The sequence below is a fragment of the Poecile atricapillus genome, chromosome 13 (assembly GCF_030490865.1).
Source record: "Poecile atricapillus isolate bPoeAtr1 chromosome 13, bPoeAtr1.hap1, whole genome shotgun sequence".
NCBI lineage: Eukaryota > Metazoa > Chordata > Aves > Passeriformes > Paridae > Poecile > Poecile atricapillus.
This window is the reverse complement of record NC_081261.1, coordinates 4,781,265-4,801,421: the sequence shown is the minus strand read 5'-3', so window position 1 is coordinate 4,801,421 and position 20,157 is coordinate 4,781,265. Positions and strand designations below refer to the sequence as shown.

Sequence of the window (20,157 nt, the reverse complement as noted above, 5' to 3'; positions counted from 1 at the left end):
TGTATGTATACTTTTAGTGATTGAATAGAACAATTGTCTGTGAGCTTTAGCAATATGCTATTGGCTGAAAAACTTTTAAAATGTTCTATAACAAAGAGATCAGCTGCTCATGGCAGACATGAGCTTGTGCCATCTCCTGTGGCACAAGATTGGTGCCCAAAACAAAAGGTTGTGACACGTCACCCAGCAGTCCTGTCCTGCTTGTGAGAAAAACCTCCAACATTTCCCTCCTTTGTGAGTCTTTGCATGAACACTCATCTGCAAGACCTCACCTGAGCCAGGTGTGACCCCTGGGGAAACCACTGCCCTCCCCAGCCAGCCCAAGCCCTCCCATCTCCACCAGCTGGGACAAGGAGGGACACTGACCCCAGCTCCCCCTAAAGCACAACCAGATCCTAGCCTCAAGTGTCTCAGCTGCTAACATAAATACTCACTGATTTTATTATTATGCCTTTATGCCTCATTGCACTGTTGAAATCATTTTGGAGTTTAAAATTACCTCAATGGTAAAAAGTCTGTGGTGCATCTGTTTCTCCTGTGGCAGCAATGATTTGACCAAAATTTGGTAAGAGTTGGTGTCTCTCCTGCCTGTGCTGCTTTTCAGCTCTTTCTCCAAACTCTGTTTAAAATGTGTTCTTAAAAACCACTGGGGACAATTATTCTTCCATTTACAGATTATTTGGGTGTGTTGTGTCTCTTCCTCAGCAACTCCTACTCACAGGACTGACTCCATTTATTTATTTATTTGAGGTAAATCAAAGTTTAGTTTTGCAGAGAATAAAAGCTGAGGCACATCACTAACTGAGGAGCAATAGAGGAAAGGCACTTGGCCACAGATATTTCCCATTTATGAGGTAAAATCCATCAAACACATTCAACATTCTTAGGAATTAAGAGTTGCTTGATATCTAGAGATGTGTGAAGGCAAGGCCAACTTACAGCCAATATTTTGTGTAATGCCCATGATTTCTCTGCAAGCTAAGAAAATAATTTCATTAATTTTAAAAAGGTAGGTGGGAAGGTTGTTCAGATTTTCTAGAGATTTGGAAATGAGACTTTCCACCCCAAGGGCTTCTCAGGGTAAAGATATGCCCGAGGAGAAAACCACAGAAAAACAGTGATGTACTTTGCCAAAAAACATCACACTTAATCATAATTCTCTGCACACAAGCTGTGACTGTTCTGTCCACTGATGTGCTGATGCTGTAGGCTTCAAGGATATCCCCTCGGGGCTGAGCAGCCATAGCTCCTCCAGATTTAAATCCAGGTGGACAGGCATTAGTATATTGCATTACTGAACTGTTAGCAGAACAGGCCATACCTGATTTCAATGAAAATACAACTCAGTGTGTATTAAATTACTAATACTACCAAGATTGGCCCTGTGACATCTTTGTCACACAGCTCTGAGATTGCTTCTGCCCTCTGATGGCACAGACTCTGTGGAAGGTGGCACATGGAATCCACACTGAACACAATTGTGCCCTTCTGGCACTTCCTCTTTTTTTTTTTTTTTTTCCAACAAGAAAATGAGAATTTGAAGCAGATAATAAATATAATCATAACTTTCTTTAGGAAATGGAAGTTCCACTGATGCCAGTTTTGGTTTCTGTCTCTGGAACAGGCTGAAAAATATTTTAATTAAAAGAGTAGCTTTTATTTGTTTTATTTTTAGGATGTGAATAATGCTTCAGTAGTGCAGTCACGTTCAGCTGCTGAACAGAGGGAGCAGCCAACATTTTGCAAACTATTTAATGTCCCAGCAATGACAAAGGCAGCCATGCATCCAGTCCTTAGTCCATGATATAAACATTTTCCTCTGCATGACTCTCATCTTCCAGGGCAGTATGGCTCCCTGCACCTTGTGGCCTCTGAAATACAACAAAGCTGCACAAAAGAGTAAAAACCATGGTGTTAAACAGACAATAAAACCACATAGGAACAGATCAACCAGATCACTAGAAAATGTAAAATATGCTTAAACATGTGATCATGACTGATGATGAATCATCTTTCCACTTATGAGACAATTCACACCTGAGGTTAGCAAGCTCCCTAATGCTATGACATGCTAAGCTATGACAGTGACACTTACTTTTGCTTATTAATAACAAGAAGTAGAAGGAGTTATTAGTTTCTTTTATATATTTTTTCTATTAACTTGAGGTTAAAAAATAAAGCCAAAGTATGTGATGGAAAGGTCAGCACACTGACATTTATTTTTCTGCAACCTCATTTGTCCTATTAGCAAAAGCAGGAACAGAAAACTTACCCTGCAGAACCACCCATCTTCTTTGTGTTGTAAAAATATTCTAAGGACCATCCAGAATGAAAATAAAGAAAAAAAAATAATTTAAACAAATAATTTTGTTTAAACAATTAGAAGAAAAGTAGTGGGTTCTAAGATAAATTCAAGTGTAAAAAACTAAATAAGGGAACTTCAAATGTTTTCAGGATAGGAAATTCCCATTGTGAGCAGCCACAGCTCAGAGGCTTCCAGGGATCTCAGCTCCCTGCTCTGAAGTGGGAGATGTGGCATCAGCCACAGCTGTGACTGCACAAACCTGAGCAATCCTTGAGTCACTGCCCATGAGAAGTACTTACGTTTAGTGAGGAACAGAGCCAAAATCAGGATGAGCAGAAGTGCTGCACAGGAGCCAACCCCAATGTACAGCCCACGTTCTGGGTGCTGCTGACTGGGCAGCGATACAGACGTGTTCTGTCAAACACAAGCCAAGGAGCATTAGTGGAACTGACAGCAGCAAGTCCATGCAATACCCAAAGAACTTCTGTGTCTTTTGCAACTCTGCAGGAAAAGTACACCTGAGACCAAAAGCCTAATTTGAGAAATGGGTCCAGTTTCAAGCAGAATCTCTGCAACAATTGTGTGAACCGTGCTGTTAAACACAGTCTTTGAGATTTTCAGAAGACCTGAAGTTATAACAAATGCCATTTATTCAGGTTTAATAATATTTGGTGAATTTTTTTAATGAGTAAGATGTCTCCTGATGACACTGCAGGACTCAGCAGGACACACAGAGCTGCCTGTTTGACCCCCACTGTGCTCTCAGGTGGCCCAAGTTCCACTCTTGCCTACATCATGTCATACCTGCACGTTTGTAGTCCCATCCAAGCAGTCTGAGAGTTCTGAGCAGGGAGTAGAGGCCTGAAGGGAAATACAGATGTTGCTAAAGCTCTTCCTCCTCTAGAGGGAAGTACTTTATGCATGCTAAGCAGGGTCTTTTTTCCCCCCCTCTCTAATAATGAGCACATAAGCACTCTTTATAACCACTAAAAACACAGACTACAAAACAATACTCTGTTGCAATCATACAAAAGCAGTGGAAGTGACCTGTAGGGATGAGCCAGTAACCTCTCAAACCCATCCACTCTGTCTAGGTGTGCTACAGCAAGGTTGATGCTTACAGTCTGAGGAGCTTCTGAAGCAGAAACCGATGGCCAGGTCCTTGTGCTAGTAAAGGAGGATTCACTGGTGCTGCCAGGAGCTGAGCAAAGGCAAGACAAACACATCACTCACACAGAGAACTGCTCTGCCTCGACAGAGAAGAATTTGTACTGCTGACTTGGGACCCCAAACTTCTGTGTGTATCAGAAGACAGTGAACTGGGCTCTGCATATCATAAGAAGTTGGTGCCTTCAGAGGGCAGCACAAAACTCTGAATATTGAAGTTTCTGCTGTCCTTTTCAGAGCTTTGAACTCTTTCTTAGAAATACTTGGCTCTTGCTGTTATCTCAACACTGGGAAGGAGTTACCAGTCAGTTCTGGAGCCAAGGAACAGTGGCCATAGGATCATAAAACAGATCGTGTTAAAAGGGATCTTAAACACAATATCATTGCAATCCCCTGCTGTGGGATCCACTTCTTCCACGTCTTCCACTAGACCTGGTTTCTCAATGCCCCATCCAACCTGGCCTTGAAGCAAAAAATGATGTATAACTTAGGTTATCAGTTGAAAACTGATGAAGCTCAGGGCCTTGAAGCAGCACATGATGCACTCACAGAAAGCAGGTGATACTTTTAAAGCCTCAGGCAGCTATACAGTAAACAGACTGAACAAAATGTGATATTTTTGCATAAGGACCTGCAGCACAATTTGAGGTAATTTCCCAGAGCACAGCTGTTTGCAACATTTAAAATTAAAAGCTACAAATTTTTGTCTTATCTATCATCAGTCTCAGTTTCTCCCTGTGTTGTCAGATGACATAAAAAACCTCCAGAAAACAAAATCTCCTGTTCACTCTATGCCAATCCCAGCTGGTGGCTTTTATGTTTGAAATTGTTACCCTTATCTCAGAAGCTCTACTTTGAAGAGGACAGGATCATCAGCTTCCACTGGAGATTCTGGAGTATTTCTAAATCAGAGCCACATGGCCACCTGCCTTTTCCAATCTCCCTCTGTGTGAACATGCATACACTGCCTTGTATTCTGAAAACTTCAAACACTGTTCCACCATCAGCTAAAGAGGTCACAGGGATAAGAAAACCCCTGAGTTCTAAGATTGGAATCAATGTTACTTGCAACTAGAATAGAAACTGTCTGAGAAAGTTTTCACTTCTCCTTCCAAAAAGGAAATGCAACTGTAGTAACACTAATTTGGAGTTGCTTAGCTGGAAACATCCAAGATAAGGAAGAAACACAAATGGCATCCCTGATTCTTTTTTTTCAGAATCCAGAGAATAAGCCATTGCTACACCACGAGGTTTCTCTTGTGTAGTGGAAATTAAAGTTGTCTTTTTCAGACTGTAAAAGATGCTGCTGAATTGCTTCATTATAGAAGTTTATCCTCTTGTGAGGGGAATGTAGAAAACAAGTGAGGAATAGCTGAGCACTGTTTCTTCTCCTGCACTGAGGGACCTCACATCATTAGATGTGCACAGAGGCCGTGGGCAGCCTCTGGGACACACCTTAAACCAGGGTGGAAGAATAATTTGGCACTGTATCACAAAATTAATGCCATTTTTCTACCATCCTCCTTAATCATCTGCTGCTGACTGCTACAGGAGGCAGGAGTCTTAATTGGATGCTCTTTTGAACTAGCCCAATAAAACAGTTCTGATTAAACAGTTGTGTTTTACCATCAATGGGATGCATTTCTAGAAGATGAGGTTAGATTTTATACCACAAAAAAAACCAACAAACCAAAACAACTGTCAAATAAAGGCAAACCTTGCAGCACCACTAAAACATCTACTTAAGCATCACATCTGGAAGCAGCTTCCTCCCAAATATACATGTTCCTTCTGTTAGACTCTGTATAATATCAAGCAAAATTTAAATCCAAGTTCTGATCTTTGGTAATGTTTAATAAATTTTAGCCAAGACATTTCTATCATCTATCATCATATTTTTTTTCCTCCCTAAGATTCCCCATTTGCAATATGGCTTGTATATGCTGTTAACACCCAGAAAAAGTTACCTGAGGTCTGTTCAGAGGTGTAAGTGTGAGGACTTGCAGTAGAGATCGTTGCTGATGTTAAAAAAATAAAACAAAGTCAACACATAATTAACCTTATTGGGTATTTGTATAGTGAGAAAGAGACAGTGTTTCCATAATAAAAATTTTCTAGCAAAGCACAAGTACATTTGTCAGCCACTTGTTCTATATAGTATCACAAGCAAGGGAAAAATGAAAAATCAAAGGAAGAACTGATAAAAAGCTTCTCTATACCAATTTTGCATCCCTGGGCTTTCATCTAGAATTCAAGCAGGGAAAATCAAACACAGCTTTCAATGACAAAGGTGCAGCAATAGAATTTTGGATAAATACTTTATGCTGCCCTTTCTTCCAAATGTTTCAGTGTTTCTAAGAACACTCCACGAAAGCATCATGTCCTTTTTTAATTGCAGTGGCTGCAGTGGGATAACAACATTGCCCAAGGCAGCTGAACTGAGGTACCACTAACAGCAGATGTGCAAGGTCCTCAAGATCAGTCTCATGGATGATTGCAGAAATCATTTCCACCACAAGCTTTGAAGTCCAGAGCCAGGAGCAGATCCACCACAACAGTACTCACAAGAGCACTCCTCTGCACTCACCTTTCTTTACCACAACTTTGTGATTAATTAATTGATCGTTGAACCAGCCTGGGAGCTCCACACGGCAGCAATAGATCCCAGAGTCTGCTTCCCTGGCGCTCACGATCGTCAGGGACACGTCCCCGCTGTGCAGGTCCCCTTTCAACTGGTACCTGCTGCTGTGCTGCTCTGTCACCCTCCAGCCATCTGTCCAGATAATGGGCCGGGAGCACTTTGAGCTGGGGCACCTGTCCCGACCCCAGCACATGGATGTGATACCATTTCTGTCCCCCACACTGTAGTGGCAGGGCACAGTGACGTCCTGACCAACCTCTCCTATCACAACTAATTCCGATACTGTGGAGCCTGTGGACAAAAAGAGAAACAGTTATTGGCAACGGAGTGAGTGGAAACTTCTTGTGCATGTCCTGAAACCTCCTGTCTCTCAAAGAACAGCAGGCTTTGCTGAATCAGGTTTTGCACAAACAGATGTGTCCTGGCAGGACTGGTGCAGCAAGGGACAATGATCTGGCCAGGGACACATTCAGGGAAAGAACATTTTCTGCAGCCTCTGCAGGTAGGCAATGAAGTGAAGAGACTCTGTGGCTTCTCTTGAGCCAGGTGCAGTCCCTTGACTCTTAACTTTTTCCTTTGTGTACATTTAATCCAAGCCACACACACAGGGGAACAGTGAGACATTGACTTCTCTCAAAACCACTGTGGGGAACTCTTCCACCCTTTCAATTAACTAAACTGCAGGTTTCATCAGAATGATCACCACGGAATGAATTTCCTTTTCTCTTGCTTCAAAGCAGATTTTGCCCATTCTTATCAGAAGAAATTTTTCAGGGCTTTTCTGAGGAATATTATACATATTCTTTTTTTTTTTTTTTTTCCACTACCTTATTCTAAGTCTTATGCAGTTTCTAACTTGTTAGCTTCCCCATAAGTTTGTCACATTTCCAGGAGGCTGTGTCACGCTACTCAGGTCAGGACAGTGAACCCTAACGCCCAGTAGCCCATTCATGACAGCAAAAAAGCTGTTTTCCTAGTCCAGCTTAGATATTTTCCTAACCTATTACATTTAAAAATAAACTTGCACGCAGAGATTTGGCCACAACACACTAAAAACTGGTTTCTGAAACCAGCTTATTTAATATGAAAAGGAAGCTCAAGATAAAATTCATCAAAAAAGGTTTTATAAAGAACTACATGAAGTATCTTTAATATCCCTTTTCTTTCTACTGAAGTTATCTTACCACCAAGTTTTTAATGTCTGTCTGTCTTTATTAGTATCACTTTGCAACCTGTTGTTTTCATTGTTATTGTCCTTAAAAATCTAGGACTGCTCCCTCAGGATTTAAAAAAGAAAAATTATCCATTTGTGCCTGTAGTATTTCATATGGCTAAAAACACCAGAAGCCACAGTTGATCTTTTCCCTGTCTACCTAAGCATTCATCTTCACAAAGCCTGCCAAAGTGAAATGTCCTTGTTTCACATCCTCTCTGAAATAATTTAAAGTCCTCTGCACAAATCATCATTATCTAAAAAAGCCCACTAATAAGATGAGCAGCCAGCAGAAGAAGGAGCATCTTTAAAATCACCATACCTTCAGCATGTTTGTTTTCCATTAGAACTCTATTGAGTCACTGTGATGAAGTTCTATTTTAACCCAGAGAACTTGCAGCTTCCTGCTGCAAGATAAAATTTCCCTTTGCTACCCTCAGAATCCCTGGTGCATGTCACCTCCACCCACCTCCATCCAGCTGTTCCTGCCCCCTCGGTTACCTGTGAATAGCACCAGGAGAACCCAGTTCAGGCAGATGTAAGACAACATTCTGGCTGAAGGTGACCAACAATGCTCCTGTTTGCCCTTCTCATTCACCAAAAATTATCCTTTGTGAACTTCTGCGTTTCCTTCTTAGCACATCATCTCCAGACAGAGCTGTGGGCACCTCTCAGTCCAATCTGGATTGTTTTGCTGAGGCTGGGCTGTTGGGCTGTGTCCTGCAGCACAGCCAAGCTGCACTGAGTTCCTGCTGGCAGGGCTTTGACTGAGAGGTGACAACACTTCACAGCACCACAAAATCTGCTTCTTGTTTTTTCCAGATCTCTTTGATGACTGTAAGTGAAACTTGACAGCAGCACTGAGCTGACACGACTACCAGCCATTCACTGCCCCAGATTGTTTCCCACACCTGCTTTTGCCACAGCAGACAGTGCCTGGATAAAAGATTACATTATATAGCAGACTGTACTAAGTGGAAAGGGCTTGGCCAAGTAACAGATTTGTAGGACTCAAGCTTTTCATCGTAAGTTTCTGGTTCTAATACTTAGAAGCAACTCAGAGCATCTACTGGCAAATTTTCTTTGGCAGCAATAGTTTGGTAGTTTTGGAAAATTGTTACACAGTTGAGCCAAATGGAGTGCCAGTCTTTTTTCACATTTAAAAATTCCTTATGCATCTGGGTTTTTGCAATATAACATAAAACAATAGAGTTGAAAAAGTAGTGTGGAAACTGACTCAAGGCTCACTGTGACGAAATGCTGAAATACAGCTTGTGAGAAATGCTGTTCCCTGGCCACTCTCCTCAAGGATACCTTGCCTTTTTAATTGTTTGGGCTAGAACTGCACCTGTGATCAAGGGCCAAGAAATGTTCTTTGCTGAAGCAGCTGAACTACCTCACAGTGTTTTATACAGGTGAAATAAAGTACTACGAGTTATTTACGACTAAGTGGAAGATGCTAGAATTGGAACCTTGTCTTGCATAACTATCTTATAGGAGTAGAGAGGCATCAAACTGACAGGTTTTTTAAGTGAAAATCAGGAAAACCAAGAGCTGAGAGACAAACTGGCAACACACTCATAGGAAAGACGAGATACAAAGAGGAATGAAGAGAGATCTTTGCACGCTGCAGCTGGAAGCAGAACTCCTTAAGAAAGGGCTTCCTCTCAGCTCCTGTGGTTTTCTGAGGAACAGGAAACTGCAGGGAGCTGCTAGAGGAACAAATCTGATAATTACCAGCAGGATCCTGAAACTGCTCTGCAAAAATGGGAAAGGCAGGGTAGGCTGGCTCTGCCAGGATCCCAGGAAAGCCTTTCTGGTCATACAATAAAAGGATATGAGAGCTACAGAACAACAGTTAACCCACTTGCTTCAGATTTCACCTCAAACACAGCCCATAAGGAATGCCTTGATGTAATCTGAGTTTCTGTGAGCCTGTTTTCCAAGTTGCTGTGTGTTGTCTGTGTAAAAAATAAGCACCATTTCTGTAGGAATTTTTTCTGGACTCGAGAGCATACAGAATTATAGAATAGCATACCCAAAACAAGCAGGAAGTGACAAATGAAAGTACAACAGGAAAAGCCAACTTTAATCTGTGCCTACCAACTGACATGATACATTTAACAAAAAACTAGACTTTTTCATTTTTACCAGAAAAACACAGGTCACAAAACATTAAAACATTTTCATCTGCCCAGTCACTCATAACCTCCAACAGGTGCACAACAAATGCTTTGTCTTTTTGTACAACAGCAAAACAAAATACGTGTATCCTCAAAATCCCTTCTGTCTCTCACAGTGGTGCTTTAACAAAACCAGGTGATTGCTTCATGTCATTTCATCAATAATGCTGCACATTGCTGCATCTTTGTCCAAAACCTGATCTCTCTTGCCACCAGAACGCTCCCTCTGCTTTTCGCTCTGTCCAGCACAGTTGCTGCCATCATCAGCATCCATGGGCTCCACATTCATTCTCAGTCCCCCCTCTGCATGAGGCAGATCATCGGGCAGGGAAGCCAGGCAATTCTGGATCATCTCCACGACTCGCTCCAGGTGCTTCTGGAACCGCTCAGCCGTCTCCAGGCGCTGGCGTTTCTGCACCTCCATCATGACCCTCAGCGTCTCCCTGGCTTGGTGAGGCCGATACTCATTTATAAGGTGATGCACGTGGACAAAAAGCAGTTTCAAGTCTTCCAGTTTCTCCTCTCGCTTTATACTCCCTGGACTCCTTATCAAGATGTCCAAGAGGTCCAGAAAGTTGACCAGGATAGACATATTAAGTTTCCTTAACTCCTTCTTGTGATCAAACTGCATAGGATGCAGCCTTTCAATACCCTGGCTCTCCAGGGGCCGGATGATCAGATCATCACACTGGAACTGATTCCCAAACATCATGTAGCTGTCCTTCACAGGCGGCGGTGGCTTTGGAGCCAGGCCTTTACGGATATTTTCATCAGTATATTCTTTGATATACTGCATCGGAGGAGGAGGAAGGGCACTCACTTGCTGAGGTTCACCCATTTTTACCAGACGAAATACCTAGGGAATGACCCAAGAAACAAATGTCAACAATTTGTGTCAGGTTAGAATATAGACATAAACAGACAAAATATGGGAAGTGGATGTGAGAAAATGAGCCAGAAGAGACAAATCCGTGTGAAGAATACAGGAAACTCCTGGCAAATCCACATTACCTTTTCACCAAGGTATACTTATAGCAAGATTAACTGTACTAGAAGCATGCAGAACACTCATTTCCCCAAATATAAAAGACCAGCCTATAAACCGGGCAGCCAAAGGGAGAGGAGTAACCCCCTTTCTTAGATGGGCCCTGGTGGGCAAACCCCCCAGAATCATAGAATATCCTGAGCTGGAAGGGATTCACAAGGATCAACTCCAGGCCTCACACAGGACATCCCAACAATCCCCTCCGTGCCTGAGAGCTTGTCCCAAAGGCTTCTTGAACTCTTTCAGGCCTTGGGTTATGACCAAAGAGAGCTTGGGGAACCTGTTCAGTGCCCGACTACCTTCTGGAGGAAGAAACTTTTCCTAATATCTACCGAATCTCCCCGGCACAGCTCCAGTCGTTCCCCCGGGCCCTGTCACTGGTCACAGAGGGCAGAGATCGGCGCTGCCCCTCGGGGAGAAGCTGCAGCCCGCGGTGAGGTCCCCTCTCAGTCTGCTCTTCTCCAGGCTCACCAGAACAAGTGACCTCAGCCGCTCCTCGTGCGGCCTCCCCTCCTCACCCGCGCCCCACGAGAGAAACCAGGCAGGGCCCACATCCGGCACCTTGCTCTGCGCCGGGCTCGGCCCAAACCCCGCGGAGGGGGCTCGCAAGTGGTGAAGAGCCAAGAGCCGGAACCACGACCCGGCGGAGAACACGGACTCGCTCAGACGCCGCACCGACCTCCCGCCCTCACCTGCTCGCTCCGCCCGCCGCGCTCCCTCAGCGCCGCCGCCGCCGCTTCCGCCCGACCGCACCATCCCCTCGCTCCCTATTGGCTCCCGACCTCGCGGTGCCGCGCTCTGATTGGCTATCGGGCAGAGCAGTCAAGCGCTCCTCCACTCAGCCCGCTGGGGGGCGGGTCCAGGCTCCGTGGGGCTCCGTTTCCGTCGTGGGGGGGCAGGCTCTGAGGGGCTGCTCCGTCCTGCGGCCGCCGGGGGCCCTCAGCGTTCTGTGACCCCTCAGCGTTCTGTGACCCCTCAATGTTCTGTGACCCCTCAGTGTTCTGTGACCCCTCAAAATTCTGTGACCCCTCAAAATTCTGTGACCCCTCAGCGTTCTGTGACCCCTCAAAATTCTGCGTTTTGGAGCCTCTCAGGGTTCTGTGACCCCTCAGGGTTCTGTGACCCCTCAGTGTTCTGTGATCCCTCAGTGTTCTGTGACCCCTCAAAATTCTGTGACCCTTCAGCGTTCTGGAGCCTCTCAGGGTTCTGTGACCCCTCAGCGTTCTGTGACCCCTCAGGGTTCTGTGACCCCTCAGCGTTCTGGGGCCCCTCAGCGTTCTGGGGCCCCTCACAGTGCGGGGCTCCCTCTCCACAGCCGCTGCTGAGGCAGCAGGAGCTGCCGGGGCGGGAGGGACCAGCCTGGCTTCCCTCACTGCGCTGGGACAGAGGGAACGGGGCTGGGTCAGGGCGGCCCCGCTGCTGGGAGACACACAATCACAGAAATCACAGAAATCACAGAATCAATTAGGTTGGAAAAGACCTCTGAAGTCCCCCTGGGAAGTGTTTGCAGCCTTCCTGCAGCAGAATCCAATAAATCTGACCATAAATCTGTGTCAAAAGGTTGGGCTCCGTTCCTTTCCTTAACGTTTTCTTCAAGGAGGAGTTGAATTTAACACCGTGGATTTCAGTTTTTCACCGGGTCACATAGAGCTGGGCTTGCTGGGGTCGCTTCTGCGGGATTTTCTCCCTGGAATGGCCAACGAGGAAGGATTTTTCGACTCTTGGCCGTTTCTGTGCCGTTGCAGCAGATGGCAGCAATGGCCTTGGTGACAGGGACCCATCCCCACACACGCAGTGTCATTTACAGATTCACTCTTCCAGATCGATCATTCACTAAAAAAAAATCAGTCGAATGATAATTACATGGGATCCTGTTAATTATTTCTAAAAACATGCAAAGAAGATCCAGAATCGTTAGGTTTATTTGATGAGAAAACCTGAAATGATGCATAGATTTTCTGAATGTTCATGTGTTCCAAACTAAACTACACTTTACAATTTACAATGAGTTGAATATTTAAATATTCCAAAATGAACTACACTTTACAGTGAGTACAAGCCTGGCTGCAAAATAGGCTGATTTATTTTCACTTGTGAGCAATTTGCTCAATTCAGAGAAGGATGCTGCAACTAAAATGTTTCTGCTTTGGAAAAGGAGGTCTCATTGCATCACCCTTATTCCTGATTCCTGATCCCTCTCTCCTTTCTTCACTCCCTGCTCATCCACCCCTGTACTGGCTGTGCAGCCCTTTCTTGTCACTGCTTGTGCCGTCACCATCAGGCACTGGATTGCAAAGCAAATTGCCCCAAACCCCATAAAAACATTGCTGCAGTTTTCCTTGGTTAAGTTTTCAGCTTTTCTAGTGACTAAACACGCTGTGCTGTGTGCCCTGTGAGCATCAGGGAGAGCTTTTGAGAGAGGAGAGTGCATAGGGAGAAGGGAAGGAGGAGGTTGGGGACATGGGGTGGGGAATTGTACTCTCTCCATTTCTGTGACAGAAAGCTCTTGTCCCAAATCATTTTGTTACATCATGCTCTGAAAGACAGGCAAGGAATAAAAATCACTGCCTCCAGAGATGTGTGAGATAACACCAGTGTAGTAGGAGGTACCAACACACCTTTGGTTTTATTGGACTTTCCAGACTTTGATTTCACATTCTTTTTACAGGAGCTGAGCTTGGTTCTCGAGTGCCTTGCACTCAGTGAACCGTGCAGCAAGGATGTAAAATGCTGTGACTTCAAACAGGAGCAGGCAGTGAGAGCCAGGCTCTTGTTTTTTGCTTGATCTCTGTGATCTCCTTGACTCATTTTCTGTATGATGGTGGCCAAGACAGGGGGGATATAAGGTCAGTCTTTTTCTTGGTGGCAGCGCTGGTTCTAAGAAGACCCATGAATGACCCTTTCCAGCCCACAGGGAGCTGCTGACACTTCTTACAGTGGTTCTAAATGAGAAATTAAGAATGATGGGGAATGTCAAGTGTAGCACTCTACAGTTTGCTTTCTGCTCCATTCCAGCTCTTTATTGAAATAAGGGCACTATCCAGTACAAACCTACAACTGATAATGAAGCACAATTCCTACATCATCTCCAACTTGTGGGAATGAACTTGGACATCCCTTCAGCAGATGGTGAAGCAGTACCATGATATTCTCTGCCTCAAAGACTCAACATCTTAATTTACAGCTTTGGTTAAGTTTATTTTCATTTTCTTCATAACTAATTTTATGCAAATTGGCATGTTTCAGTAGCAGGCACTCCAGTTCTATTAATGCAGCAGCAGTGTGTACAGTGTGTGCCATTGCAGTATGCTGTTATTTTAGCAGAACTGGAATCCAAACATTGTACAAGCACAGTAAATATAAACCCCATTTTCAAGCACACTCTTAGAAAAGCACTGCTTTCTTCTGTGCTACAACAGATTTCTTTCATTTTTTGCTGCTATTGCACTCTAAATAATAGATAGATAAATAGATAGATAGATGATAGATAGATAGATAGATAGATAGATAGATAGATAGATAGATAGATAGATAGATAGATAGATAGATAGATAGATGTGTGTTTTTCTCATGTTGTCTGAAAAACAACCCCAGAGTCAAACAGTTCCAGTCTCTTGCTGGGTGTAAGAGTTATATTTTATGCCCTGGTTAAGCAATGAGCTCAGGAATTTCCTTTTTTGGTGATTGTTACAGGCTTTGTTGCAGGAGATACCAGAGAGGAGGGCAAGAGAAAAGGAGCCTGTTGGGGGTGAAGGAGACTTAACCAAGCTTTATGTCTCCATCTGCTGTGGTTAATTCCCATCTCCCTGTCTCCCGCTGTGGCTTTGGGAGTTGATAAATTTGCAGTGCAGTGCTGTGCAGCCTTTTCTTCCTGACTCCTCAGACTAAAATATCAGCTGCAGCCTATTGGCACACCTGCTAATGTAGGAAAGGAGTTTAAATGTTCTCATCATGTGAAAACTGGGGCACAACAGAGTGCAGTGCACGTGACAGCTGAACTGTTTCTTGCTCTACAGCCTGTTATCAAACAGATCCAGAGCTTAAAACAGAGCTTTCATGGTTATTTAGCAATAAAACGGGTATCTCACTACTGTTAGGAAATTGATAGAGCTCAAAATCCATGTTTTGATGGAATCACCCAGCACTCCTTCCTATGTCCATAGCCATAGTATTGTCTCTGGAAGCAGCCCCCCAACCTGATTTTTAGGCCAGACATTAATGCTGGGTGTTTTCTTGCTCACATGGCTGTTGTAACTGCTTATTCAAACATGTAAATGGACAAAAAAGTGCATCTGCATGGCATGAAGAAGTAATTCCTGTCCACCCATCAGTGACCTGGGTATGGCAAACTTGTCATATTGCCAGGAAAAACCCTGGGATCTGCAGCACATTTTGCCAGCAGTGCAAGTCCCACCTTTGTCTTCAGAGGGAGGCAGAAACAGACAGGAACCACAATAGCCAGGCACTAATAAAAGGAGCTGGAGCAAAATCCCAGTTTGGGAATGACCCCCATGAAACAAGATTTTCCTTTCTGCATTTTTACCTAAGAGAGAACAGCTGAGGAAAGGATTAATTGTCCCTTCATCACCGAAGAGCCTGTCCTAACCCTGTGCAAGTTCTCCAGTATAAAATGTGTTCTCTATGTTACTGCCAGTCCTGGGAGTTATTCACTTTACAAATGATGGATAATTCACTACATCCTCCCAGCAGATGCTCAGAACAAGGCATCCGCTTTCCCAGGGCTCCCAAACAGTTCACAGGAGAATCCTGCTCTGCTTCTACAACTCCCTGGGTCACTGGGAGCAGTGTGAGGAGATTCAAAGGTGCACTTGTAAGACCTCGAGGAAAGCTGGATGCATCTGGCTCGTAAAGACCAGGCTAATTCTTCCCTTTTTCTTCAGCTTTCTGTCTTGTGCTTTGGGTCTACTGGAGCCATGTTTATTGGGGTGATAATGAACTGTCAAAGAAACAAGACAGCTGAGTAACCTAAATACAACTTTCTCACACTCTGAGCTAAGTAGAAAAATGGGTTGAATTATGGAAGTTTAGAAGTCGAGTAATAATCATCATATTGAGCAGCTGGTGTAAGGGAAGAGTTGGCACCCTGGCAGTAAAATTGACCCAAATATTGCACATGATAGAAGGATATAGGTCAATTTATGAGAGTGAAGAGAGACCTGCAGCCTTCCGGACTGTTGTTTTTTATAGAAACAAAAACTACCTATATTTAACTTCATAAATTTCTCTGCCGCCTTCAGGACATAAACCTTGGTCTCGGAGCAGGATGTGCGGGTGGGGAGATTTTTCACAGTCTGCAGTAATCAAAGTGAGAACTGCATAATCTGGGTAAAACCCCTATGAAAAAAATCCAATCCATAAAATTACATTTTTTCTTTTAAATCAGAAATAGAGCAGTTTGCAAGACGTAGCAAGGAAAGGACAAAGATGATTGAAAGAAATAAAGGAGTTCACTGAGGCTACAGTTGATAAGAAGAACTTTATCTGCAACCTCAACTTGCCCAGCACAGAGGAGTATTTAGAGCACACAACAGCTCAAATTTCAGTCTGAATAATTTAAAATATTTCAGATTTTCCTGCCTATGGACAGAAAAGTGTCAAAGGGCACATGGTAGCAAGCTTTATAAAAGCACTGAAGCAGAGAAGATGTAGGATACCTAAAAAATTCATCACCCCGCATCATGAAGTTTAGTCTTACAGTGGTTTTAAGATATTCAGGACAGTTATATTTAATTATTTTCTAAAGGATACAAAATTTCTCTACTTTGCAATATAAAGTGTTGCCAAAATTCTTGAAAGGAGCATTCAGTGTAAAACGGTACCTACAAGGTCAGAGCCCTTTCAGGAGGGCTTTGTAGTTTGTGTCTGGAGCTCTGCAGAGACACTCACATATTCCAGCTCTGCAGCCAACTTGGTACTGGGCAAGTAGTGCATTTCTACATATATATATGTATGTATTTATATTTATATATATCCTACTCGACTGTACAAAGGTCTTGAAACACTTCAATGCCTGAGGCTTTCTTTAAAAGGGTTATAACCCTTATTCACCCAGATGGATAATGCCAAATTATTTATGTCTTGAAAGGAATGAAGAATGCTAATTAAAAATTGGTCAAGAAATAATGATCTTTGAAATTCAACTACACTTAAACAGATTACTCCCTCCTAAATGTACCATTAAATATAAATACAATTCTTAAACCATATGTTTTTTGTTTATACATGTCAACCTGGCTGTACATTACGTAGCCTTAGTATATCTTTTTGGTTTTGGCTTGCTACACTCAAGTATTTGTGTGTTTGTGACGCATGGGATTTAGAATTAAAGTGAAAAAAGAAAAATGAAGGGGTACATCTGAGGCAAGAGTGATACAAAGATGCATCAGCCACTGCTTTCCTCCCCAGATCAGCAGAGTTATCAGCTGATAAAGATATTGCCAAACAGCACTAGTTAGCAGCTCTCACTGAAACCAACACCCATGTTGATATGAAATCTGCATTTATATCAAATCCCATGTTGAACAAAATCTGGCTGTGTTGACTTGTTTCCTTCCTCAGGGTCATTCATATTTTCCCTGTTTACTCTCTTAGCTGGCCCACCTTCACTTTAAACCATGGAAAACTCACAGTGGCTGATCTCACCTGCTAAATCCTGCTAGTTCTTATATTCCAGGCTAAAATCTGCGATCATTTTCTTGCAGTTATTTTTGTATTTCCTTGTGCATCTTTCTGCATGTGTTGTATCAAACGTGCATTCTCAGTTTCTCCTTGTTTCTCTCTTCCCCATTTTACCTGGCCCCTCGCAGCCCCTTCCATGTCAGGCCTGGTGTCACATCATTGTCACAGTGACACATCATGCCATGTTTACACCAAATGCAGTGCAGTTGCCAAGCCCCTTATCTGTGTGTTTGATCAAATTGCTCCCCTCTCCGTGTCCCTCTGAGAACTCATCTCCTATCTCATGAACAAATCAAGCTGCCAGTCACTATGTTCAAAGAATTTCTTAGCTCTCCCTCCACTACTCACCACCTTGGTTAATCTTCTCTTCTCCCACATCCTCCATCTCCAGCAGCACCTCTCCTCTCAGAGGTTTCTGTGCTGGCTTCTCAACTCTCTGCTGTCCTGCGCTCCTTCTTCTGTAGAGCCGCAATGTCACACCCTTGTATTGCTATTTGTATTCAGTTTTCTGATAAGACAATGTGTACATCTCTGCCAGCAAACTGCAAACCACTTTGGCCCAAGCTACAAAGATTTTTCACCAAGTCCTTAATTACACACTTCAGTTAGTGTGAAGAGAAGACTAGAAAGGGTCCTAAACAAGTGTTACTAGCTAAAAATGCAATGCCGTTAAAAATTATCATTATAAACCCAACTGTACTGACTCAAATTAAGTGAAATATTTGTTGATGAAGGTCCAAGCCTTTTTGCAGGCGCAGTGAAATCCATAAGTTTATCAGGGCATTCTACTGCACATCTTTCAGTTCATTAATTACAAGAAAGGATCTTGGAGCATAATCTAAACCAGCAAATTCTCAAGCAAAAAGAAATTTATGAGCACACAAAAGTGATCCTATATTCTGGAGGTGCAAGGTCTGGAATTTATCCAAATTGCTGCTTACACAGGACTCAATTCCAGAAAACTCACATCAAACTCTGCATATTTTGTACACACGTGTTGCGTGAGGTAAACTGGCTTGTAGAAGAATTGGGAAATTTGGCCTGAGCATTTATCCTAATCTACAAATAGGTATGAAATCCCCCTTCTCAGCAGTGATGCTTTTTTTAGGAGATCACACACTTGATCACTTACCACAAGAGTTCCTCGGTACACAGTCACTCTACCAAGAAATGAAGTACAGGCTTACTAGACTTCAGCATGACAAATGTTACAATATCTGCTGTATCTTGTCCTCAGCAAGACCACCATATTTATTTTTTAAATTTATTTTTATTTTTATATGTATATATATACACATATAGGCATCAGCTGCACAACATCTTCCATTTGTCCTTGGTTGTCCTTGTTTCTGTCCTGCGGTACTGCATTGTCTTAAGCAAAGTCTCTACAAATCTGTACATTAAGTCCTATATTTAAATAGTATTTTTATGGCAAGTGCACGTTCTTAATTAGCACTGAACAAAATTGTTAAAGAACATTTGATGATCCCTGGAGCCTCCTGCCTAAAAAATGTAAAGCAAGGAAGAGATATGACACTTCATATTTTAGGACGGATAAACAGTTATTTTCTGCAGTTCCCAAATCAGTCCATGAACTGCCCTAAAACAAATCCAAGCCTTCACTTTTTTTGCAATTCTGATATTTGTTCTGATTTTTTTTTTCCCTCATGAACTGTATTTAAAATAAATCTAATATCTTTTGAGCTTGCAAACACTCTAAAATGGATTTGCAATATGGAGCTGCCTTCTTATACCCTAATGCTGCATAACTCAGCACCAATAAATGATTTACACTGGAATGATTTTCAGAAAAATCAAATTAATGAAAATACTTTTTTTATCTTGCTGTTTACCCATGTTCCAACAGACTGCATCTCTCCAAGCCCCAGTACCATCAGCAATATAATCATTCATCAATAATACAAAAAATACACAAAATATGAAAAATTAAGGAGCAGAGAAAGATGAATTACATTTGTTTTAAAATAGAACAGTGCTGTTGTACTGACTGCATTAGACACATCATCATTTTTTTATAATTCTATATTAAGCCTGGTGCTGGCTGTCCTGAACAGTGCTCTGGAGGCCTGAGGAAACCAGATGTGTTTGGTTTGGGTGTTCGTGCCCATTTCACTGCTGGTGACATCGGTCTGGATTGCATCCACAGAGGGCCTGTTGTGCCTGTGCCTCCACAGCCTCACCAGATACACCTGGGGCAGTCAGTAATCTCTAAGTAAAAGTAGCCATTGATAATTAATTAATTAATGGTTATTGTATCTGTCAGTTTAAATATCTGCCAACTGCAAATAGTTATCATTCCTTATACAAGTATATCTTGGACATCATTTGTCTTTTCTTACACAGTAGGAATTTTCATGTCATCACAGAATCACTAAGGCTGTAAAAGACCTCCAAGACCATTGAGTCCAACCTTTGACCGAACACCACCTTGTCAAATAAATCATTACTTGAGGGACTCCGTCAAAATCTGTCATGTGAAATCTCTGTGCTAAATACACCAAATGGAAAGGCATCATTCCTTCACAATAGAAATATGGATGCATGACCTACATCTGGGAGGACAGTAGGGACATTCATCCTGTACAGCCATGTTGGGTGTGTGCATTTATAGCTATATTTACCAGATGAGCCAGTAGGAGATAGATGCTTAATCATGCCACACCCCTTTAATTTATCCTTAATCATTAATTCACATCTACTGCATCTCCTTCAAGTGTTATTTTTTTCCACAACATTTACCTTAGCGTATATTTCAGCATGTGCTGTTCGCTTTATGACTTCAGAGAGGATGTGGTTATGGGCTGACAGAAAGGAAGCTTTGCTGTAGATGGGAAGATAAAGCTCAAAAGCACCTACGCTGCCTCTTGAGCATTTTTTTGTTGT

General features: G+C 42.8%; 2 protein-coding genes across 6 annotated transcripts; both read right to left on the bottom strand.

Moving 5' to 3' along the window:
- Window positions 1-1,649: 1,649 nt before the first annotated feature.
- LOC131584268 (hepatitis A virus cellular receptor 1 homolog) lies at window positions 1,650-8,094 on the bottom strand. Of its 2 annotated transcripts, XM_058849182.1 has the most exons (8): window positions 7,828-8,094; window positions 6,060-6,404; window positions 5,440-5,490; window positions 3,427-3,506; window positions 3,110-3,166; window positions 2,605-2,719; window positions 2,273-2,312; window positions 1,650-1,887 (listed from the first exon to the last, which is right to left on the bottom strand). In XM_058849182.1, exons 1-8 carry the CDS (start codon window positions 7,874-7,876, stop codon window positions 1,794-1,796), a joined length of 831 nt encoding a protein of 276 aa, XP_058705165.1. In that variant the 5' UTR covers window positions 7,877-8,094; the 3' UTR covers window positions 1,650-1,793. The 2 variants fall into 2 exon arrangements, with proteins under 2 accessions (XP_058705165.1, XP_058705166.1); XM_058849183.1 differs by lacking the exon at window positions 5,440-5,490.
- Window positions 8,095-9,394: 1,300 nt separating this feature from the next.
- Window positions 9,395-11,333, bottom strand: MED7 (mediator complex subunit 7). 4 transcript variants are annotated; one of them, XM_058848982.1, is made up of 2 exons: window positions 11,247-11,333; window positions 9,395-10,365 (listed from the first exon to the last, which is right to left on the bottom strand). In XM_058848982.1, exon 2 carries the CDS (start codon window positions 10,345-10,347, stop codon window positions 9,655-9,657), a length of 693 nt encoding a protein of 230 aa, XP_058704965.1. In that variant the 5' UTR covers window positions 10,348-10,365; window positions 11,247-11,333; the 3' UTR covers window positions 9,395-9,654. The 4 variants fall into 4 exon arrangements, with proteins under 4 accessions (XP_058704965.1, XP_058704969.1, XP_058704966.1 ...); XM_058848986.1 differs by having other exon boundaries at window positions 11,234-11,255; XM_058848983.1 differs by having other exon boundaries at window positions 11,116-11,248.
- Window positions 11,334-20,157: the final 8,824 nt, after the last annotated feature.